General features: G+C 42.0%; 1 protein-coding gene across 1 annotated transcript in view; it reads right to left on the bottom strand.

The window, feature by feature from the left end:
• LOC124554754 (serine-rich adhesin for platelets-like) overlaps positions 1-25,912 on the bottom strand; it is a 482,463-nt gene that overhangs the window by 127,861 nt on the left and 328,690 nt on the right. Inside the window, exons 6-9 of the mRNA XM_047128406.1 lie at positions 25,771-25,900; positions 13,257-13,442; positions 12,978-13,103; positions 2,114-2,250 (exon numbers count right to left, since the gene is read on the bottom strand). Of these exons, the coding sequence (XP_046984362.1) occupies positions 2,114-2,250; positions 12,978-13,103; positions 13,257-13,442; positions 25,771-25,900 (579 nt within the window). The remainder of the gene's footprint in view (positions 1-2,113; positions 2,251-12,977; positions 13,104-13,256; positions 13,443-25,770; positions 25,901-25,912) is intronic.

Genomic DNA, 25,912 nt, shown 5'->3' with positions numbered 1-25,912 from the left:
CAGCAGTGCCACTCCGTGACTGCTGGAGTACTGGTTATGCGCCATGTTTTGCTATGCCTATCAACACATATTGTTAAACCAAATATCACACAGTAGTCACTGTCATGTAACCAGACACTCACAGCTGCATGTGTTGGCCCCTTACGCCTTGCCCTGTTTTGTCCCTTTTTCAGAGGTTGTAGGTGGTAGTGCTGTCTTCTATTTACTATGAAGTGGATATAAATGGGGAAGCTGATTTACTCAGATGGATGACTTTAATAAAAATAAAAAATAAAAACTGGTCCACAGGACTGTGTTAGAATACTATAATAGAGGGAAGTATCCTCCAGCCACTTAAGAGTCCATGCCCAACTACAACACAAAATTGGGTATGTCCATCCTTTGCCTTATAAAAGTATTGGTTTTAACTTCAGAAAAATTGAAAATGGATGCAAATTTCTTATGGGATGAAGGAATAGTGCCACCTTGGGAGCTACATTTTTGAGGAATATGCATTATTTTGCACGTGGAGGACGATAGCCCCATGGTTTATTTGGATGAAACTTGGGTTCACAAAAACCTTATGAACAAATATATTTAGTACAACTCCAAGGGAAATGGCAGCCTGAAAGTACCTGCAGATCTGCAGATACTTTCATATAGTGTATATCAGACTTTGGGGAAAGTACAAGTATGCTGTGATGAAGAATCTGTAACAGCTACAAATATAATGTTTTCACGAGGTAAGGATCTATTAAGGTGAGTCCTCAGAACAAAAATACTTGTGGTGGGATGCAAGCCCCCATGAATTTCCATACACAGAGTCTCTCATAAATAAATCATGTTTAAAGGTGACATGATAGAATAATGGTATTTCAGATCTTACCAAAATTAATTTTAAGAATGTAGGAAAAGATATATTGCTACTTTCCATAAAGATGACATGTTAAATTGCAAACATGTAAAATTAAAAGGCACTTACACATAAGGTTTTGGCCACAGACTTCACCAGAAAAAGAAAGAGAAACACACACCATTCATTCATACAAGCAAGCACACCTCGTGCACATATGACAGCCAACTCTGGCAGACTGCCACTACAATTCCACGAGACTGTTGCATTCTGGTCCAAGCTGCAGGGAGTAGGTGTTCATGTGTGTTTGAATTGTATTTGCTTGTGTGAATTAATGGTGTGTGTTTTTCTTTCTTTTTCTGATGAAGCCTTGTGTCCAAAGGCTTATGTATAAGTCTTTTAATTGTGCCTGTCTGCAACTCAACATGTCATTTTTATGAAAAGTAGCAATCTGTCTTTTCGTACATTGTTGATATTCCAATCTGGAGTTTCCATTGTATCAAAATTAATTTTAGAAATTTCTCAGCAGCTTTCAAATTGGAAGTTTCCAAAAGATCCAACACAATGCAAATTCATCAGCAATGACATTGTTCATTGCACACATGAAACAGTTTCATGCCTCTTACAGTATTTTATCTTAGAATACTTTTATGCGTTCATGGCAATATATGTATTGCATAGTCTTTAAATTTTGAAAATGTTCTTATCGTTTTTTCAGTCCAGTGCTTCAGGCTTTTTCCACAGGCTGGAGCAAATAAATATTTTCCTTGAAAATTTCTTGTAATGTTAGTTTTTTGTGACTGGCAAGAGTTTTCTTTTGAAAAGTACTCCATCATATTCTAGACTTTTTTTTTCAGAATTTTTACTGACATTGCAGACTATCACTAATTGGCAATACCTTAGTGGTATGCCCTTTACCTGCTTAATTCCATGAAGACAGTTACTGGAAAATTTAGGATTAATCTAAAGGCTGAGCATGTAAAATTCCACTTTAAAATGTATTTGTGTGTAACAAGAAAGAAACTAATGATTTTCACTGATATTGCATAATGCATAAAGCAGGCAAAGAGAAGTACCTGTTTGGTCTGTGTATCAACACAATGCAGAAACAAAACTGCAACTATCTATCGAAACACCACAGAAAACACACCTCACAACTCATAGCAGAGATGCCTGACACAAGCTCAATATTTGGAAAGAAATATTAAGAGAAAAGACTATCAATATTAGACAAAAGACTATCAATATTACAGTTTGAGTCTTTCCAGATGAAATACTTACTTGACTCCTTTGAGCATTGCTTCTTTGCCTGCTTCAATAAGTGGGTATGGACGACCATGACACTTGCCTCTGAAATCATCATTGTCAATAGCCCAAAACATAATTCCTCCAAGGCCATTGTCATTCACATACTGTGCCTAAAAATTTACAGAGTCTCATTAAAGTGATGAATTTTGAAAACTCCCTCTCTGATGACACTTTAGACCCTGTGAAAAGATTGACTGAGAGAAATACAGGCACAGAAGGAAATTCATGGATTAGTCACTTCTGTACAACTCCTGAAAAATAATAGTATCCTGTTCCACATTGCTAACAGTACTGCATAAATCTAAAATGGAATAATTGTGTTGATTGTATATTGCACTCCCTCATTAATGTAGAGACAAATAGTATATTTCCAATTTTTCAGCAGAAATATTGTGCTGTACAATGGACTGTCAGTTCTGCAGGAACACTGAGCCTCCTTGTCATCATTTTCATGTAATGCCCAAAATTACTTCATTTTCTGTCCTCCATTTTCTTCTTTCTGAATATCTTACCTTCATCATGCCTATATATGCATCAGTAAAATAGGAGACCTACATGCCATGGAATTTTACTTCATTCTAATTACCATTCAAGATGAAAATAGTTATGAGCCATATTTATTTTAATGAAGATCTCAGTTATCACACACTCACAGAATTTCCCTGATCCAGCATTCTAATTTGATCAAAATTTCCCTTCAAAAGCTGCTACTGACTGAATATTTTTCCTGATAATTGTATTTCCCTGCTCCTTTTGTTAAGTGATACCCAAAAATCCATGAACTAAAGAACTCTAGACATGATAAAAAGGATTCACTGTACACAACAAACATTACCTTGCCTTTCTGAACCATCATCATAACACAAGAACTAAGAGAAATCCTTTATCATGTGAGGAGGTGAAGAAAATGTATGTCTGCCATCACATCCAGAGCACCATGTGATGCTGACCAGCAATAACGAGAGCAGGTTCAAATCATGGACAATGTAATTAAGTGTCTGTTCCTTTAACAAAGAATATCAGGCAAATACTTGAACCAATTATTTTATCAGTGTGACATTAAAAGCTAATGACAAGAAGAGAAAAAACTCTTTTTATCTCCAATGTGCAAAACATTTTATGTGATTCATCCATGGCAATAACATCCACGAACCTGACTCATCTTTCTTCTAGAGGCCAATGAATAATGTATGGAAATTGTAGTCACTTGTGAGAAACAGCTATATCATTTATCAGCTATGGTGCAAATATTACTCACCCCTCTTTCCAGGACAAACACCATCTAGTATTAGCATTGTGGTTTATTTGATACAACCCATCAAAATATATCATCTCTATCTCCCCTACAGCCTTGTATTTATTGCAATGAATAAAATTACATTCAATATTCAACAGGTTTCAAATAAACTTTGTACATTAAAACCATATCCTTAATCTGTTCCATGAATAAATTTCAAAGCCCAGATAAATGAACCCACTGTCACCAGCACTACCATAATTCAAGATGAACTGAATGACGGTATGGATCCATTCAGATTCTAATGAATGACAGACATTATAGGTAAAGCACTTATTATTCATAAACAAGTGAAACACTTACATTGTAAAACACTTGTTCATCCTTTATCATATAAAGCCATAAAAAGTACTTATTCATTTGGGGATGTGTCGACTACACCTTTATGACAAAGCACCTGATTGTGATAGTGTCCCCTACTGTTGCCTCATAGGGATGTAGGTGGATCCTTGGCTGAGGTTCCCTGCTGATTAATGTCTCTCATGTAAACATAACTTCTAAAGAGGGCAGCCACCTCAGGTGGATTGATTAAATTTAGTAACTGAACAACATATAAAAACCACTTGTATTCTCAAGATCAGTGTTTCACCCTTGAGACAATCCATATAACATACTATTATGATCTTCACAATACATTCCGTTCCAATCACCTTCCTCTTTGTTCATGTACTTGCTGTGCAACATACGTTGTGTGAATGCCCTCTACACTCCAGACATTGCATGTTCATTTCAAAATCTATGAAACGTATAATCACTTGTGATAACATCTGTCATTTACTAGCTATGATACAAATATTACTCAGTTTTCTACTCTATATGAAAGTAAACCTATGATATTCGACTTAACCTTAGTCAGTTTCATGCTCACCTACATTTCTTTACTTTCTGAGTGCACACAGCCATGGTAATCTGCCTCAAAGTGGCTCTTCATGTCAAAGTGGCTCTTCATGTGCTAATGTTTTCATGTGTCATTTAAAGAAGGTTCTTGTTATGACCACAAAGTATCACTTCCTCATTTGATATCAACAAATTGGCAATGTTTACACAACCTGGAGCTACAGTATCTCCTTAGCTCCTAGTCTGCAGTGTTCTTGTCAGGCAAACCTGTTTGCTTACCAAACTGTTTATATCTGTGAGATTGTCTGAACTGCAAATATTGGCCTAATACAGGGTTACTCGTAAGCCCGTCCACAGTTTCAGAAGATGACTGTGTGAAAACTGCATGTCAAGTACAAAAATGAGATATATCAGAGTATAGAGCACCCCCCCCCCCCCCCCCTCACCAAGCTTTGGTTCACAATACGCACTGTGACATGATGGCAGAATGAACAGCAATGCATGCATTTTTGTGTCCTCAGATTTGCTGTGATGATTCAGTGACATTTTTGTACCATATCTCAGGTAAGTACTTCAACATACAAAACATTCAAAAACGACACATTCTGTGAAACTCGCTGCTTATGTGGTGTGAAGAAAACAGGCCAGCCAGGCCCGGCAGCAAAGAAGGTGAAGTGTGTGAGGGAGTCATTCATCAAAAGCCTGAAGAAATTAATGACACATGCTAGCAAGTAACCGCAGAGACCACAGTCAGCTATTTGGGTAATTCAGTATAATGTCTGCATGTAAAACTACACTGGTTGCAGTTGTTAGATTCACTGACTACCTGGGACAATGAGCTTTGTTCTGACTTTTGTGTCACAAAAAGTACCCACCACCTGTAATGTGAGTTAAAAGACTCAGAGAGATGCTCCACTGGTATGTGTCTGTTTTCTGTACAACTTGCAACTTTTTCACAGGTGTCTTCTGAAACCCTGGAGGTACTTATGAATAGTCCTGCACCTTCCTAGAGCTGCCTGCCAATGCACTCTCTGGCTCTTCACACCTGTATTACAACACTAAAATGCTAATGACTGACTACCCTTTTCTTCATATATATTTATTTAAAGTATTTTACTATGGTTTACATTCAGTAATTTCTCATGTTGTTGTCATTGATTTCTTCCCCTCCATTTAATTCATCTCTCATTTTCATCCATTGATACCTATTTCTGTGATGTCAGTGTATCACTTTCCTTGACACTGATTAGAATGCATGCCACTTTCAAATCTGGCTGTGGTATTTCATTGCACCTTGTTCTGCTCTTTTTCTGTGTCTCCCTTGACACAGGACAGATAAGAACTTCAGTTTCAAGCCAGTTCATTTCCTCCAGATGAACAAAATTGGCACCAAAAGCCAACACTTGTGTCACATTTTGTTTCTTTTGGCAGATGGTGATTAGCGATCTTTTTTATAACTTAATGCAGTTATGACCTCTTCTTGCGGAAAATAATGTTGCAGAAGTCCTTCATGTTTTGTACATGTCTGTCAATCTGCTGACATCTGTTAATTAGGCTACACTTTTCTCTGACATTATTTTTGCATTTTAAACAAAAACACAGTAGGAATCAAGGCTAAAATTCACATAGAAGGTTACAGAAACTAACCTGACAACCACACAAGGATTCCATGATGCAGATACTGCAGTCTAATGCACTCTGTCAGGTCATTACCAATTTTAGCAACTGAGGATGTGTTGTACTCGATAATCAAAAGTCTTGAAATATAACTCATTCCAATTTGCAGTAAATTTTTAATCTTCATAGCTACAGTAGGAATGATCTTTTAAAACTAATGAAAGTAAATTAACTTTTCTCAGTCACAGATGTTTTATTTTTAGATTGTTTAGACAGTGAAAAATTTCTGCCAGACCAGGACTTCAACCCTGATTTCCCATTTATCTTTAACTATTATGCTACCTGAACATGTCTGCAGGCCTGGCTCAAACTTTCACTGTGAGTAATGTTTCCACCTTTGATTTCCAAACACAGCTACCTGTCATTCCCCCATGTGGTATGTTGGAATCATACCACTGAGGACTGGAGTTGATTGAGAACCATGGCTTACCCTGCTACAAGAGATGTACACAAAATGAACTAAATGTACAGAAATTAAATTAATGCATCAATGGTAATTAAATCTGTGAAGACACAATCATATAAAATGATATCAGTGCAGACCATTCAGATAGACTGAACCTGCAGGAAAAGCCATGACCCTCCACTGATCCATTCCCCAGTAGTGCTAATCCCACATACCACACAGGAGAACCCCTGGTGGTACAGGTTGAGCAATGTGGTGCAATGGTCAGGCAAACATCCAGATTTAAGTTTTCTACAGCTTCCTTAAATGGCTTAAGGAAAATATCAGGATTATTTCCTTGAAAGGATATGACCAATTTCTTTCCCGGTCCCTCACCAATTTGAGCTCATCCTTTGTCTCTAATGGCCTCTTTGCCAACAGGCTGTGGCCCAAATCTTACTTCCTTTTTGTAGTAGTGTTTGGAAATCATAGGTGGAAACATCATTGATAATAAAAACTTGAGTCAGGCCTGGAGGTGAGTTCAGACAGTGTGAAATGGTTAAGGATACTGCTTACAATAAGCAGGGAGTCTCGATTTGTGTTCAAGTCTGGCACAAATTTTCAGCTGTCACAAGATATTCATTGTACTGCATGTTCAGCATATCTGAATAGTTATGTACTGACATTATTTCATTGGATTATATTTTCAATGATGTCATCCTCATTGATCCAGTCACCTCATTTCAATTCATATCATTTAATTCTTCTCATATATATCCCTGACAAGCCACAGCCCTCTGCTGATTCCATTGTCCCAGTAGTGCGATCACCATGTACCCAGTGTGACAACTCTGGCAGTAGTGTCTGGAAACATCAGTGGCAATGAAAGTTTGAGTCAGGCCTGAGAGCATAATCAGATAGTCTAATGGTTGGGAACTACTTACAATAAGCAGGCAATCTGGGCAGGGTCTCAGTTTAGAACTAATTTTCAATACCTGATGTAACTTCACTCATGATGTGCACAATTACAGAGAGCATGCATCCATATGGTTCACAGGCTTGCATCACCTGGGTCGGTCCCCTGGTGCACTCTAGTGAGCCACCAAAGAAACAGCATTATTTAAGCAGTTGCAAACAAGTGCTCAGTCTACTCTTTATGCTGTATTACTGTTGTCCAGTCAATGTGTTCATTGCTATGCACAACCTGTATGTCATGTGATGCTTTATAAAGTACTTTGTTTCATACATCGTTGCTATAACAAACTTGGTGACAATTAAGGGTTACATTTTCTCTCTGTGTTAGTGTCAGTGCTAAGTCACCCAACAAACATTTCAATGGAAGAAATACTCCAATGTCTTATTGCCAAACAGCAAGCTTACGTGGAAAAACAGCAGGCTCTTGTCACCACTCTCAATGAAGTGGTGTCTGTATGTTCATGGTAGGTTACTCTCCTGTCAGTGCAACTGTTGCCCTTCTGGCATGCTGAAGACTGGGACTCCCATGAGACATGGTTATACCAACATTTCCAGGTTTTTCATGTGGGCGATGCAAACCTGAGTAGGGCTTTCTTTCTTTCTTTCTTTCATTGCGGATGTATCAGTTGTTGTACCAACTTGTGACTTTGCAAGTAATGGCCAGCTTATCATTTAATGAAATTTGCAAGCTTCTCTCAACTTGTTACTGTGGCAGAAAGAATGTCACTGTGATGTGTGTAGAATTTTGCCATTGTCAGCAATGCCCAAAACAATCTTACAAAGCCTTGGCTGCAATTTACATGTGTTGAGCTGTCATAAATTTGTCACTGGTACCCATCATAAATCCTATGCCATTCACATAGTGCATGATGTTATTATTTGTCTGGTCCCAGATAAGTAAGTCCTCAAAAATCACACCAGTGTGAGAATCTGACAATCACAGATGTGCCCACTATAGCAAAGTCTTTTGAAGTGTCACAGGCCACAGGTGATCAGATTGCTGCATGGGAGAAGGTATCGGAAGTTGTTCAGTCAACTCCTCTTAGGCATGCTGCTAAGTGTTCAGGATGACAGGGAAATTGCTGCAGCAGTACAACCTTCAACTCAGTATTGCATGGGGCAGCATTGGTTATGGCCACAGCAGCAACAGGCCACACCACAGCAGCAGCTGCATGTTTCTCTTCTGTCTTCCTTGTACTGCTTCATACAGCATGAGTGTGCTGTGTGCCCTAAGCATTGGGTGGTTTGCAACAAGTGTGAAAAGAAATGCCACATTGCATTGGTATGCAACTCCTCTTCAAATGTGTCAGACATAGTAGTACCGATGAACATAAACTGTATCTTTATAGTGACTCTTTCCCCAAACAAACTGTTTATTGAATTGCATGTGTTTAATAAACTGCTAAAGACACAAGTGAACACAGGAGCTGCAGCAACTTTAGTAAACACACAAACATATGTGGGCTTGGGCTCAGCTCCCCTCCCCTCACACAGGTTTCACAGAAGTTGGTTAGCTACAATAAACAGCAGATTCCGATCCTAGGTCAGTTCTCTGTTCCCATATCTTCCAACTATGTTTTTGCTCTCTCACCTTCTTTGTTAAGGATAATTCCCATGCTGCAAACCTGTTTGGATTAGATGCATTTAAAGCTTTCAGTTTCTCCAGTGCCGATGAGGTCAGATCAAGTTCTGTATCAGCAACTGGAGTCCTTCTGTTTTCCCCTGGGCTGGGTTATGCTAGTAGTTTTCAGCCCCCCCCCCCCCCAATTGTTTTTGGACACGACAGGTGGCTGTTGCATTGCACAACTCTATCAAACTCAAATTAGACCGTTTGATGTCACTCTACATCATTGTTCCAGTGAATGGGCTACACCACTGGTCATCATTAAGAAGCCAATAGATAAGCTTTGTCTCTGCAGCGACTTCAGTTTCACCATTAATGCACAGTCCATGACAGATACATACCCTTTGCCCTACCCTGACGAGCTACTTGCAAAATTCTCAGGCGGCCACTAGTTTTCCATGATGGATTTGTTGGAAGCATACCTTCAGCTGCCCTGTCAATACACCTTTCAGCCTACACCAATATCAGCACTTGCCTTTGGTGTTGCTAGCACGCCTCCAACTTTTCACCATTTTTTAGAACAGCTGACAGTCTCTGTACCCTGCTGCATCAATTACCTTGACAATATCTCTGTTTTGGGTCCTCCTGCTGAAGACCACCTTGGCAATCTCCGATCGTTGTTTTCTGTTTTGCAGTCTGTGGGTCTCAAGTACAATCTTGCCAAATCTCAATATTTTCAGCCATCAATTGAGTACCTAGGTTTTGAGGTTTGTTGCACAGGGGTCAAGCAATTATGTCACCATGTTGACGCAACTGTGGCTTTACAACAGACAACCTCCATTAAGGAACTGCAAGCATTTCTATGTAAAGCTGCATACTACCGCAAGTTTTTACTGGATGCATCCACTGTTGCTTAGCCATTGCATGTGCTTTCGCATAAAAATGTGCCTTTTTTCTGGTCTCCCACTTGTGACTGAGCCTTTGCTTTGCTTAAATCAGAGTTCCAATCTGCTCTGTGCCTGGCCACTTTTCAGCTGCGTCAGCATCTCATGTTGGCTACAGACGCCTCTCAGCACAATGTCGGCATGGTGTTGGCACACAAACATGTGGACACTACACTTTAACTCCCACTCAGCAGAGGTATTCTCAGATTGAAAAGGAGGCTTTACTGATTGTGTTCGCCCTCAAGCAATTTTACGTCTTCTTGTATGGTTCTAAGTTCCATTCAATCATGGATCACAGGCCGTTGGTTGCTCTTTCTAACCCTTCAGTTTCCATGCCGGACAAGGTAGCACATAATTTGCAGCTGTGGGCTCTCTTCCTCTCTCATTATCACTGTCAGATCCATTACTGGCTGATGGCACAACACACCAACACCAATGTCTTATATTGCCTTTTGAATGGGCCAGGCTTATGGATCATGATGAGTTGCTTTGTTTTTATTAAGAAATTGAGAACCAGAATACAGTTGATGGTTTTCCCATCACTAGTGCCACAATGGCATTAGCCATCGCAGTGGATACCGCACTTAGTCGGTTCCTCTCTTTTGTGCAGCACAGTTGGCTGGAAAACCCCCCGAGCTGTGCCATGGATCCCTTGCATAACTACTTCTCCCTTCAGCACCACCTTTCTGTGTTTGAGAAGGTTCTTTTGTTAGCTATGGAGGACGCTGCTTCCCATGTTGCGACTCCCGCTTCTTTACGCCCTAATGTACTGTGGCTTCTGTCATTGGGGGACCTCTCACACCAAAAAACAGGAAGTCAAATTAAACACCTTACAGCCATCAAATTTTCAACCTTATTTTATTTGGCAACCAATGTCAGCATTTTACTATGCCATCTTCAGGCCCCTGACAGATGTGTGGGTTTAATCTACTTCAGTTCTGATCAAAACAGGGGCCAGCAGTACTGGTATTAGTAGATTGTTGCTACAGTGATCACTTCAACCATCACCTGCTGACTCACAACCGAGGTAGATTATTCCTACAAATTGGTCAGGGGCCTGAAGATGGCATGGTAAAACTCTGAAACTGGCTGCCAAATTAAATAAGGTTGGAAACTTGACAGCTGTAAGGTGTTTGACATCCTCTATCAAACAGCTGTGTCCCACAATATCTCTAAAAAGATGGACATACAGAGTCTCGCACTAAAGGTTTGGGCCACCAGCATGTGTATTCGCTGGGCATCGATGGGGACATTACATAGCTTATTGCCACTTGCACTCACTGTGTTCAGCAACAGGTGGCCCTGTGGTCATATTTTTTCTCCCTAGCCGATGCTGCAGTGCCAGTCGCAGTATCTACATGTCAATTTTGCTGTGACCTTCCTAAATCAGTATTGTCTCATTGTAGTGGACACCTATTCCAAATTTCCCTCCATTGTGCATTGTCTGTCTATGACCATGGCAACCACTGGTTTGGCCTTGTCTAAGATTTTTGCAATTGAGGGACTTCTGTATACCGTGGTTACCAATAACAGCCATCAGTTTGTTTCTCGAGAATTTGAATCTTTTTGTCAGCATAGTGGTTTTTCCCATTTCACAGCTTCTCTGTTTCATCCTCAGTCTAATGGTGAGTTCAAAAACATGGTTCACACATTTAAAACTCAGGTATGGAAGTATGTATCTGGCAGGACCACTAAAGCTGCTTTAGACCATTTTTTGAGTTCATACCAATTCACACTGGTGGGGGCAAGAGCAGAGCTGCTACATGGACACCAACCACAGACACTCCTTTACCTGCTGCATTTGATGCCACCATCCACCGGCGTTACTGGCACCATGACGGTTCCAGCTGGGTGCACCTGTTTGGGCTCGTTTCAGCCACTGGCCAAACTGGGCTCCTGCCATCATCAAGCATCACCAGAGCCGGTGCCTGTGCATCGTGCACACTCCTGATCGGCAGGCATGCTGGCACTTTGACCAGCTGTGCCTGCACATGGTGGGGCATGTTCTGGAAAGCCCACTGCCTCTCCTAATCCAGTTGCAGCTGGTGCCTGTTCCTGTGTCACAGATGGTCCACTACATGTCACGAGGACATCGCTGCCTGGCAGATTGCTGCCTGAGGTTCTTGCCTCCACCCGCACTCCTCAACTGACATTGCTGATGCAACCCCCACTACGTCTGACGCCACAACGGCCACCACCACTTCCAGTGCTGTATCCTGTGAGGCAGTCATCTATGATACCTTTGCCGACACCTCTGGTGCCAATTTCTCATCTCAATGAGGAATGTCACTATGGAAACACGGTCCTGCCCTACAGCCTCTCATGAGTGGGGAAATGGTGCACCAACTTGCCCCCTCATCACCTCTGCCCCTACTGGCCCCTACTTGCCAGCACCTGCCTGCCACATGCAGCAGCAACCACTGTTGTCGGGCAATGAAATGGATGTCTGTGCCATCATTGGTGTTCTCCATGATTCATCAATCTCAGTGCCTTGTGAGATTGGTGTTTTCTCCTCCCATGGTACCACTGCTATTTCAGTGCCAGTTCTTTTCTTTCTTTACTACGCATTTTTCTATGCCTAGTGTTTTTATGTATGTATGTGGTTTTCCAGCCCCATAGAAGGAAGGAGTGATGTACCTGATGATTTCAGAGAGCGCTCAGCCATACAGTTCACAGGCTCGCTTATAGAGGCCATTCTAGTGAGTTACCAAAGAAACAGAATTTTTTAAGTGATCACAAATGAGTGCTCGATCTATTATTCTGTATTACTTTTTTCCAGTCAATGTGTTCAGTGCAGTGCACAACCAGTATCTTATGTTTTGCACCATAAAGTACTATGTTCCATACATTGTGGTTGTTCTTGCTATAACAACAGCCACAACATATTCATTACTCTGCAGGTTCACCACATCTAAATGGTTTACACTGATATCATTTCATCTCACTGCATTTTCAACAGTTTCCTCTGTGTCAATCTATTCTTTTCATTTTGGTGCATTTAATTCACTTCGTACAATTTTTTTTTCTTTTGAAATTACCTGAGAATTATTCCGTTTCATGAATCATACCTTTGTCAATACAGTTAGAGTGATTTACATCATAAAATTAGTTGTAACCAAATTCTAGAGTATAAAAGCAAAATTACTTAAAGCCCAAACCTTCTTCTTAATGATATCCATATCATCATAGCTAACCCATTGGTTGCCTTTATATGCATAAGGTCCCATAGCACTTGGATTTGGTTGTACCACTTTCCAATCATCAGACTGCAGGTTTTCACAGATCTGTAACAAGACAACCAGTAAAAAAGAGAGAGCTACTTTTAAAGCATCATGTATATTGAAAAAACAGATAAACAAAAATAGTACACTAAAATTATAGATTAGTTTTTTAAATGAGTCAGTACATACACTGCAGGCCTTAAAATTAAAGCTTACCTCATAATATGCAAGATATCCTTTTTCCCTGGTGGAGTCTCCTTGTTCACCTGGGCCATCTGCAGGTGATCCTAACTCTGTAGCAAGGGGGTTGAAAAGCGTGTAAGAGCGGCCATAAGTTGGGATTCCCAGTACAAGCTTGTTGCGATCTGCACCAGACTTCATGTAATGGTTCACCGTGTGATCCTATAGTATATAATTAGCACTGATGACTCTGTTTCCATAAGTAGCATTACAAATAAAATTATTTTAACTATATTTACAGTTATGTTACACATTTATTGTAGTTACATAACAAAGAGAATAATCACATAAAAATGGTTAATACAAATGTAGTGGTGTGATGCACAATAAAGTATAAAAAGCAATATTTATCAAAAGAAATGTATTGTTATGCTCATAGAGTTCTGAATATCTGGTTGTTATCGTAGTTCTTTGATAATTCTTAACTGGAATCTGTTTAACCAGTCAGTCAGTGGAATCAGGTCAAGCGAATGAATGATCTACAGTGCAAGTTATGATGGTGACTAATTTAGCATTTCTAAAAGTTATTTATGTTATACCTCCAAATAAAATTTTGTGTTGGGTGCACAATTGAGTGGTTGCCATTATTTGCAGCTGATGTAGCAGATGAGTTATATGAACAATGCAAACTCCAGGATGGAATGTATCAATATTATGAAAAGGATAGTTGCTACGCTGAGTCACAGATGGGCACAACAAAAAGACTGCCGCAAAATAAGCTTTCAGCCTAGATGGCCTTTGTCCAAAACAAAATAGACGACACACACACACACACACACACACACAAACACACACACAGTTATGCAAACACAATTCACACATGACCACAGTCTCTTGCAGCTGAAGCCAGACTACGAGCAGCAGCACCAGTGCACGATGGGAGAGGCAACTGGGTGGGGGAAGGAGGAGGCTGGGGTGGGGAGGGGGAGGGAGACCATGGTAGGGGTGGGGGACCGAAGCACAGCTGGAGAGTGTGCAGGGACGAGGTGAAGACAGGGTAGGGCAGCTATGTGCAGTCGGAAGATTAGATGGAGGGCGGGGGAGAGAGGGGAGGGGGGTAGCAAAAAAGGAGAGAGGTGAAAAGACTGGGTGTGTTGGTGGAATAGAGGGCTGTGTGGTGCTGGAATGGGAACAGGAAAGAGGCTATATGGGTGAGGACAATGACTAATGAAGGTTGTGGCCAGGAGGGCTACGGGAACATAGGATATATTGCAGGGAGAGTTCCCACCTGCATACTTCAGAAAAGCTGGTGTTGGTAGGAAGGATCGACATGGCACAGGCTGTGAATCATGGTGTGCTCAGCAACAGGGTGGATCAGGGTGGCCACAGTTCGTCAGTGACCATCCATGCGACAGCTTGTTGGTTGTCATGCCTACATAGAATGCAGCACAGTGGTTGCAGCTTAGCTAGTACACCAAATTACTGGTTTCACAGGTAGCTCTGTCCTTGATGAGATATTTGATGTTTGTAACCAGACTGGAGCAGGGCTGGTGGGAGGATGTATGGAACAGATCTTGCATCTAGGTCTATTACAGGGATGTGAGCCATGTGGAAAGGGGTTGGGAGCAGGGGTTGTGTAGGGATGGACGAGTATATTGTGTAGGATTGGTGGAAGGTGAAATACCATTTTGGGAGGAGTGGGAAGGATAGTGAGCAGGACATTTCTCATTTAAGGGCATGATGACAGGTAGTTGAAACCCAGGAGTACCAACACCAGTCCTGGGTGGTACTGAGAGACAAGGGGAATGCTCTTCTGTGGCCAAATGGTGAGACTTTGGGAGGTGGTGGGTGACTGGAAAGATAAGGCATGGGAGATTTGTTGTTGTACAAGGTCGGGAGGATAACTATGGTTTGTAAAGGCCTCAGTGAGATCCTCGGGGTATTTTGTGGCAGACCACTTGTCACTGCCGATGTGACGTCCATGGGTGGCTAGGCAGTATGGAAGGGACTTCTTTGTATGGAACAGGTGGCACCTGTTGAAGTGAAGGTATTGCTGGTGGTTAGTAAGTTTGATATGGACAGAGGTACTGATGTGGCCATCTTTGAGGTGAAGGTCAACACCTAGGATTCAGTAGAATCAGGTCAAGCAAATGGGGGAGAAGGTGTTGAGGTTCGGGAGGAATGTGGATAGGGTATCTTCACTTTCACCCTCACTCCAGATTGCAAAGATGCCACCAATGAATCTGAACCAGGTGAGGGGCTTAGGATTCTGGGTGTTTAGGAAGGATTCCTCTAGATGGCCCATGAATAGGTGGCATAGGATGGTGCCTATAGCCATACCCTGGATTTGTTTGTAGGTAATGCCTTCAAAGGAGAAGTAATTATGGGTGAGGATATGGTTGGTCATGGCGACTAGGGAGGTTGTTGTCTTGGAATCTGTCAGGTGTTGGGAAAGGTAGCGTTCAATAGCGGTAAGGCCATGGACATTAAGGATTTTAGCATAAAGGCAGGTGGCATCCATAGTTGTAAGCAGGGCACCATGTGGTAAAGGAACAGGAACTATGGAGAGTCAGTGGAGGAAATGGTTGGTATCTTTTAAACAGGAGGGTAGGCTAAAATGGTTCAAATGGCTCTGAGCACTATGGGACTCAACTGCTGAGGTCATTAGTCCCCTAGAACTTAGAACTAGTTAAACCTAACTAACCTAAGGACATCACACACATCCATGCCCGAGGCAGGATTCGAACCTGCGACTGTAGCGGTCTCGCGGTTCCAGACTGCAGCGCCAGAACCGCGCGGCCACTTCGGCCGGCAGGAGGGTAGGTTCCAGGTAATAAGCTGAAGGTGTTGGTCTATGAGAGCAGAGAATGGGGTGTCCTGGGTGGTTGGGATTATGAATTTTAGGAAGCATGTATAAGGTAGGAGTGCAGGGAGTGGTAGGAGTGAGGAGAGATATGGACTCCAGGGAGATGTTGTGGGATGGACCTAAGGATTTGAGGAGAGACTGGAGATCCTGCTGGATTTCTGGAATGGGATCGCTGTCTGTAGGTGGATGTATCTGACAGCTACCACAGTCCTTCTGCCAGGTAATCCTTGTGGTTCAAAACAAATGGTGGAGAGCCTTTGTATACCGGTAGGATTATAGGGCCAGGATTAGGTTTTATGTGGTGGACTGCACTTCTTTCTGCAGATATAAGATTCGTTTGCAGGATGAGGGATTTGGAGAATGATGGTGAGGAAAGGTTCAAGGTTAAGAAATTCTGTAAAGTTAACAGGGGGTGATTTGGGGGCAGTGGAGGTGGATCACGGTTGGATGGAGGAGTGAACTGAGACAGGCAGGGTTCAACATTGGTCTTTGGTTGAGTCTGACTGGTAAGGTTTATGGCAAAAAAGTGTTTCCACTGTAGGCACTGGGAGAAGGAGAACTGACAGACTGTGGGCAAGAAACAACCAGACCACCCTGTTGCTGAGCATGCCACCCAACACGACATTCTTCATTTCAATGACTGATTCACAGCCTGTGCCATATGGATCCTTCCCACCGACACCAGCTTTTCTGAATCACACAGGTGGGAACTCTCCCTGCATTTGAATATCAATGTACACAAGTGTAATGTTCTATGAATACATAGAAAGAAAGATCCTCTATCATTTAGCTACAATATAGCAGGTCAGCAACTGGAAGCAGTTAATTCCATAAGTTATCTGGGAGTGGGCATTAGAAGTGATCTAAAATGGAATGACCATATAAAATTAATTGTCGGTAAAGCAGATGCAAGATTCATTGGACGAACCCTAAGGAAATGCAGTCTGAAAACAAAGGAAGTATGTTACAGTACAGTTGTTTGCCCACTGCTTGAATACTGTTCACCGGTGTGGGATCCATACCAGATAGGGTTGATAGAAGTGGTGGAGAAGGTCCAATGGAGAGCAGTGCGCTTCATTACAGGACCATTTAGTAATCGCAAAAGAATTACGGAGATGATAGATAAACTCCAGTGAAAGACTCTACAAGAGATATGCTCAGTAGCTCGGTATGGGCTTTTGTTGATGTTTCGAGAACATACCTTCACTCAGGACTCAATCAGTATATTGCTCCCTCCTACGTATATCTCACAAAGAGACCATGAGGATAAAATCAGAGAGATTAGAGCCCACACAGAGGCATACCGACAATGTTTCTTTCCACAAACAATACAAGATTGGAATATAAGGGAGAACCAATAGAGGTACTCAAGGTACCCTCCGCCATACACCGTAAGGTGGCTTGCGAAGTATGGATGTAGATGTAGCTGTAGAATATATCCTACATTCCCCGAACCATCCTGGTCTCAACCTTCATTAGTCATTGTCCTCACCCATCTAGCCCCTTCCCTGTTCCCATTCCAGCACCACACAGCCCTCTATTCCACCAGCGCACCCAGTCTTTTCACTTCTCTCCTTTTCCGCTACCCTGCTTCTCTCCCCCACCGTCCATCTAACCTTCCGACTGCATCTAGCTGCCCTACCCTCTTGTCCCTTCACGCTCCCCACCAGCAATTCACTGTCTCCCACCCCTACCCCACTCTCTCTCCCCCTCCCCACCACAGCCTCCTCCTTACCCCCACCCAGCTGCCTCTCCCATCATGCACTGGTCCTGCTGCTCGTAGTCTGGCTTCAGCTGCCAGAGACTGTGGACATGTGTGTGTGGGTTGCATCTCTGTGTGTGTGTGTGTGTGTGTGTGTGTGTGTGTGTGTGTGTGTGTGTGTGTGTGTGTGTGTCGTCTACTTTGGACATAGGCCATATTGGCCAAAAGTTTATTTTGTGACAATCTTTCTGCTGTGCATGTCTGCGACTCAGCATCTCCACTATAAGATAATTTATTTGCATGCACTTTTGCCTTAGAGATGTAACAATTTATTGGATGAAACCTTAAATTAAGTATTTTGTCCATGGAGTTAGTCCAGAATGCTTAAAAAGTCTGTGATCCTCAACAGCCTGATTTACAGCATAAGTGCAAAAAAAGCACAGAAAAAATTTTCACAGCCATATGCAGTAGCCAATAAGAGATGATTCCAGTAAGAGATCTGAAATGGGAAGACATATGAGGTTATTAGCAATTATGAAGGATGTACCACAAATATATTATGTGATATTGTTGTTTTGGTTCATGTTAATATCTTGTAGAATCCATTTGCTAAAGTTCACTAATTTCACCCATGCAATGCATTTGTGTGCAAAATAGAGCTAATGTTGACAATTCATAATCGTTTCAAGTTGGAGAGAGCCAATGAGAGCTTGTTATGTAGCAGGCAATGGCAATCTGTTAACCAAATACCTGGAAATATTAATTATGTGGATGACCTTTCACTTCCTTAAGCACAGATTGCTACTCACTGCACAGAGGAGGAACTGAGCTGCAGACAGGCACAACAAGAAAGAATACATGAAACATTTAAGCTTTTGGATAAGTCCTTCTGAAGTAGTACTCTCACACATTCACGCAACAGCTCACAAACACAAGGCAACTGTCTCCAGATGTGTGACTCAGTGCCTTCTCTATGTGGAGAGTAGCAATCTATCCGTATTGCTTTTATTCCATCCTGGACTTTCCATTATTTCATTTTGTCTACCAGTTTCCCTTCCATCCCACAACCCACAGCTGTCACCTCTGTTGCTACTCTCTTCGCATTATATTTCTAAGTATCTGTTGCTTTCTTTCTCTACTTCCATGTGTTTTATTGTTATCTCCTGAACCACACATGCTGTGACTTCAGAGCCACCATGTATCAATGGTCACATCCATGTACAACACTCTGTTACATGACTGCACAGATTGTAGATTTGTAGATGCAGTCTCTTATGTCCCACATTCTTCCTGCCAACATAATTATTCCTGAATTTTCACCCTCATGTATTTTCAAGTGATTTCCTGTACCCTTCTGTGCCACACATACTTCATCACACCCTGTGCCTAAAAAACCCTCTTCCCTCAGTCAAGCACACAGCTTACTGACCTTTTTATCTGTTATTATGGTAGTCAGAACTTAGTGCCTGGGTGATTATAATTGAACTTCCAGTTTCGAAAAGCTGTATAAAAATAACCTCTGCTGAGAATGATCAAATTTGAATGGAATATTATCCTAGAATGGGGAAATGTTATGGAAACAGAAAAACTTAACGAAAATTTTACCACTAGACGGTGCTTTAGGCAGCAGAGTGTGCAAAGTAAAAGATATGAGGTACACAGTTGTTCCTCAGTTTGAATCTGAGATGCTCAGCATGACTGTCTATCTCAATGTGGGATAACACACTGCTGGTAAATCTCTTTTAGAAGAATGGTGACTGTGCGCCTAATAGCTCTGAAGAAGTACTGGGCACTCAGGGGTAGGAAAAAAGGCACTGGGCCAGTGTTTACCAAGGGTCTGGAGTAAATGGTTACAAAATTCAAAAACACAGGTTTGAAGTGCAGTGTGACAGGAGGAGGAAAACAATAATGATCCAATATCAGTAGATGGGGCCACTGCATTGCAGTAGGGATCGAGCTGTGGTGCGCAAAAATACGGTGCATGGGGAATTGCCCAAACTTTGAGCACAGTGCATAAAATTCTACAAAACAGCCTGTATTGCTCTTTACACAAAGTTAACCATGTTAAGGAGTGGTTCATTCTGCGGTATCAGCTACTATCTGGTTGCCGCACTTTCAAATACGCATGCCCTTAGTTACACAACCACGTTTCCTACAGCTGCAATTGTGGCATGCTGCCACGAATGATTACACCACTGGCAATGAGATGCAAGCATCGCCTCTCTTGAGCTCCAGCAGCGGGTGTAGTTAGGTTTGAACAGTCCTGCGCTGAGCCCCTTTTTTGTGTGTTTGCCAGCCAAATAACATTTGCAGACTCCCATAGTGACCAGGGTTCAACATCTTCTGAATAGACATTGTACTGAAGAGTGAGAAATTTATAAATCTTTTTTCTCTGGATATAGTATGTCTATGTTCAGATATATTAATAGCAACTGACACTGTTAATATGGCAACAAAGTTCTGTATTATTTTTACTATTTATATTAGATGTGAACTAAATTAATATTTGAATTCTGTGTTCACGAACGGCTTCTGTTGCTCATTTTTGTATTCATTAAAGAACCACACAGAGTGCAAAGGAAGACATAACACATGCTGACCTGCCAGTAAGACAAACGTTTGCTCTAGGATGCCTTGCTGACATGGAAGAGGACAATGAATGGTCATGGAATGTTCTGCGGAAAGACAAAAGTCTATTTCCATTTCCAAGGATGTGTCAATACACAAAATTGCAGAACACGGGCAATGGAAAATCTGCTTGCACATCAACTGGTACCGCGTCATTCTGCAAACATAAATGTGTGGAGCGCCTTAAGAGCATGGTTTACCGTAGGGCCACAGTTCTTCGAGGAAATGGGTCCTGTTACCTGTACTGTGATTAGAAAACATTATGGGAGTCTTTTCTGCACCAACATCACTTCAACCCTTCAACAGTGTCGATGCGTGAGTAGGATCATTTCTACGCAAGTTGGCGCTCCTCCGCACATTGGACAGCCAGTGAATCAGCTGCTGCAGATAAATGTTGGAAATGTTGGAATTACCAGCCGTCATTTTCTTACAGCCTGGCCGTTCAGTGCTCCGATTAGAAATATAGCTGAGGTGAAGGCAACATTGCGCAGTGCATTCTGAACATGAGCCTGAGGCACTCTGATATGTTGAGGAACATGCTGTTTCTCAATTTCAGTTTGAGGCAGAAGACGGTGGACAGCATATTGCATATGTCTTGTGTCAGTTTCACAACAAATAAAAACCGATTTCATTTTCGCTCTTTAAGCGGTTTTTGGCCTCAGGACAATTAAAAATCAATGTAATTGTTGCTTTTTATGCGATTTGTGGCTTAAGGACACTTAAAAAACTGATTTTCCCATCCGATGTGATACGATGTTGCCGTGATAGATGGAATTACCTTACTACCAGTGCCACAACAGTTGAATACCGAGCTTCTGCGGTCATTTAAACGGCTAGTGAAAAGTGCAACTCACACCATAGCCCTCATATTGTTATTCATCTGTCATTTGTGACCGAACCCGTTTACGTTGTGAAGATTCAGCACCATCTAGTGGGAATTTTATTTTATTCGTTTCTATAATGTTTTCTCCTTCTTCGATAATATTCCGTTCAATTTGATGTCACTCTGAGTGGCAATGTATATACAAAGGGTGTGTCATGTAAGATGTTACACCCATTTTATTTCATGAAATGTTCCAGATATCAAAATGAAGTTTTCGGCAATTGATAGTACGTTAAGGGGCATATACTTTTCTTATCTGATGAAGAGTCTTCACTTTTGTATCGACTAAGAGGCTCAAACAAGTTTTTTTTTTTTTTTTTTAGTAGAATGATATACCGTAGGTTTTTCACGGTATTCGAAAGCGCTTAAAAGGCGTCCACAGTGGTATAATGTTCGTTAATTTTGAGGTTGAAACTCTTCGCGGAAGAATGCGAGAAATACTCTATAATTGAAAGGCAAATCGTCCAGAATCGGCAACAGCGTTGCAAATTAGCTAATGCCAGGCTACGCCGTTGTATCAAGCCTTTCGACTGGTTACTTGTCTGCACTGCACAATTGACAGGAACTGTGCTGTCTATCGGCAAATCATTTGTGCTTCAATTTATTTTTTTTTTTGCATCTGGACACGTACACCAAAGAGCAGAAGTTGGACATGCTATTTTGATTCGGCGAATGACACAGAAATGCTACAGAAACAGTACGGCAGTATGAGGTTATCTATCCTGAACATCGCTGTCCGCCGTCCCAGGCACTTGCACGAATTATTACGTCACTAGTGCGAACAGGCAGCTTCAACATCTAACGGATGATGAGGACAAAGACTGCGACTGACTGAGCACACGAAGAAGCTGTTTTTGCTACAACACTTATCAGTCTGGATGATGGCACGAGACATTTTGCCAAGGTATGTGTCATTCGCATCTTGCATCAGCTAAATTCCACCCGTATCATACCTCTTGATTTCGGAAGTCGTGTAGAATTTGTTGGTTTGCTGTGCAGCGCCTTGGAGACGACTACATGATTATCCAACGTGTGCTCTTTACCGGCGAAGCAATGTTCTTGAACCAAGATAATGTACATGTCTGTAACATGCACTGCTGGGCAGTTGAAAATCCACGCTGGCTTCGTCAGGTGCAACAACGACGGCCTTGGAGCGTAAACATATGGTGCGACATTATAGGAAATTCCATTGTGAAACCTTACTTCATCCCAGGTGTGTCAAATGTAAATAATTACCGGTATTTACACTTTCTTATGAACACTCTAGCTGTTCTTCTAGAAGAGGTACGGTTGGACACTGTGTATATAGTTCCAACCAGGGCTTAATTACTAAAATTTTGTGTACCAGAACGCACCACTTCAACCACACAACCCCCCCCCCCCCCTCCCTCCCTTCGCCATAAAAATCGCAAATTTCGATTTTTGAAAACTTGTGATAAGACGTACAATATCAGTACTTTTCAGTTCTTGCACGACTGTCACTTTGTATGGAAAAAGTTCTAATTTTTTCCTTACAGCTGTGTGGGCCGTTCCGACACTAACATCGATTTCCTGGGCGAGTTTTCTTACTGACTTGTTCGGACTTATGGACACTTTACCGGAAATATCGAGTAGTTTATCCTCAGACAAAACGCTAGGACGACCACTTCTCGGTGCATCTGTCACTGAACCTGTACTTCGAAATTTGTTAATCAAATTTGGCACAGTATCGCGATGTGAGAATTTTGTCTCAGGGAAAACTGAATTAAATGTTTGACGAACTGAAACTGTGTATTTACGCCAGCTTTGAACACTTGTTCGGCCAAAAACACACGTTCTTCAATGGTTAGCATTTTAACATTGACAAAAACGAACAAAGGAACTGTTCTTAAACGTTCACGTCAACACGTAACGACACATATCAACGATACTACTGACACTGGCTGAGATAAACGAATCAGTGGAATGGTGGTAGAGTTCACTTGAAGGGAAGTAACCCAGACAGGCGAACAATCATACGTCACGCGCGGCTATCATACGGCACTGCGGAGAGACTTTTTGAACACCCGGCCCACAGCACATGACTGCCACTGGAGCACAGATAGTGCGCTTTTTGGTTGCAGGTACATAAGAGTGACGTTGATCTGTGTCGTATTTTCTTTCGATGGAACACGTATGTTTCATCATGGCGGAAGTAGAATAAACAAGAATGCAACTATTTTGTTTGCACTGTACAAACTACGTACATTTTCCGTGTGCAGCGTACGAAACAGCAACGAACTTTTTCCACATGTCACTCTTTCTCTTCTAGAGCACGTTCGAAATTACGTACACTCTATCGCGCAGTTTTCGTTCTACATCCTCAACAGTATCAGAAACCACAGCTTCGTGGCAGTCGGTCATTTTCACCCTGTCAATGCTACAAAACACAGCAATGGCATGCACTCAACTTGTGTATTATGTCACGGCTAGACTTACACTCCTGGACGCTTCAGGAAGTGGGAAAGAGCCGATGAGTATGAAGCGACCGCAGTGCCACCTTCTCAGACTCATCGTCTTCGCGGAACGAGGAAAGTAAGTTCCGATTGGTCGCTAAATGGAAATCGCAGTGAAAATCAGAAACATATTATTTGCAAGAATTAGCTCCACCTTCCAGGTACTTCTCTACATAGTCGCCGCTCCGACTTAGACATTTGTCAGAGCGTTACCAAATTTCCAGCAATGTCGTCACGGAAGGCAGCCGCCTGTGCTTTCCGATAATTCTCTACGCTGGTCTATAGCGCGTAGCCTGCGCCCAAGTGTTGTCTTCGTATCCAGTGTTTCATGTGAACTGAGATGATACTCAGGACGAGCAATTAGGGCTGTGTTGTGGGTGATCGAACACTTCCCATCGAAAAGGCTGCAGGAGCGTCTTCACTGCCCCTGCAGAGTGCGGCTGAGAATTGCCATGAAGAAGGAAGTGCGTGGCAGTTGTGTTAGGTGGGTTGCATTCAGTAAGGCGAAGCCTGTCAGTTGGCCCTTCTACTTGGCGGAAGACATCGTTGCTCTAGGCACCTTTACTCGCTCACAGTGCGCTCACATCTGAAAACAGCGCCTTAATACGATCGACGGTCATACTAAAGACAATACCCAACACATCTGTGAAAGCTTCATCGGGTTTTCACTGTGGTGTCCATTTCGCGACCGATCGGAACTTACTTTCTGGACAACCCTTGTACTTTGGCAACAGAGGTAGCGGGGATAGCAGCGGGGCCTCAATTTCTAGTATACACAACCTGCAATGTTGGATTCGTACCCGCTGTTTCTCATCTCTAGTACCCGTCACAGCTTAGAACACAAATACGCTCGTAGTTCAGTGTTATCTTACAGTGCATATTGTGTAGGGTCGTACTAGACAAACAGAAAATGTGTTGGTGTCAGGGATATCACTAATAGTTTCAGGTACAATAGATTTTGAGTCCCCTTACTCCCTTACTCTCATGGACTGTGTGGCTGGTCCCGGCGGAGGTTCGAGTCCTCCCTCGGGCTTGGTGTGTGTGTGTTTGGCCTTAGGATAATTTAGGTTAAGTAGTGTGTAAACTTAGGGACTGATGACCTTAGCGGTTAAGTCCCATAAGATTTCACACATCTTTGAACATTTGAACTCCCTTACTCTCTAGCCCCTCCCCCCCGCCCCCAAATCCCCCTCCGCCAGTCCCAAACAAGTAAGCCAGTTGAATTTGCATTTGGCATAGTCCTGGAACTGTATTGCAACAAGACAATCTATTGATTACTATACGGTTGGCTCATGTCTGCAGTTGAACATACAGTATACGATACACTGGCATGCAGTAACGAATCACTTTCTCACTGCTGTCATACAACACTGTGAATTTAGATTAAGGTAATCTATCCCACACCCAATGCTCCTTTTATTCTATTCGTCAACATAGATTCGCTCTGCTTTGCAGCTTGAGAAAATATTTACATAGCTTATTATTAGAAACCATCCCACGAAAGCCCACTTACAATGTCGAGAACCAGTATTATGTGACGAATCTAGGAAGATACTACAATCTCCTCTGCATTGTTCTCATACGCACCGTGTAGACAATTTTAGACTAATTACAGTACGCTCATAAGCACTGAAACAGTCATTCATCTCGCAGTCCAGATGTGAATGGGATGGGAAGAAAACCTGATATGTGTTAGGGTCTGCAATGGCAAGTAACCTCATCTATGCACGTCACACTGGTTTTCAAAGTATAGATATAGTTGCAGTGTTACTAGACATACACTTCGTTGATCTTTTTGTCTCTTCTGTGATGACAAAAGTCTTATAAACTTTACTCTTAATGAGGAAGAGTTCTGATCCAACAAAATCACAACTAGACTGTCGTTGAAATTCATTCTATCCAGAAACTAATAGGTCTGTTGAGGAAACACTACGGAGTATAACAGAAATCTGACGATTCTGAGGCTTAGTGCCACAAGACGATAAATTGTTACTTACAATCGTCAACTGTGCATCAAAGTTGTATTCATCATCTTCTTCCATGGAGTAGAGTGGTGAATGATGATTGACTGCTGGCTCAAATGCGGAATGATAGTCGTAGCTCAGGATGTTCATGAAGTCCAGATGCCTGTTGGACAGA

The sequence above is a fragment of the Schistocerca americana genome, chromosome X (assembly GCF_021461395.2).
Source record: "Schistocerca americana isolate TAMUIC-IGC-003095 chromosome X, iqSchAmer2.1, whole genome shotgun sequence".
NCBI lineage: Eukaryota > Metazoa > Arthropoda > Insecta > Orthoptera > Acrididae > Schistocerca > Schistocerca americana.
The sequence above is the reverse complement of the archived record's forward strand: the minus strand, read 5'-3'. Positions and strand labels throughout refer to the sequence as shown.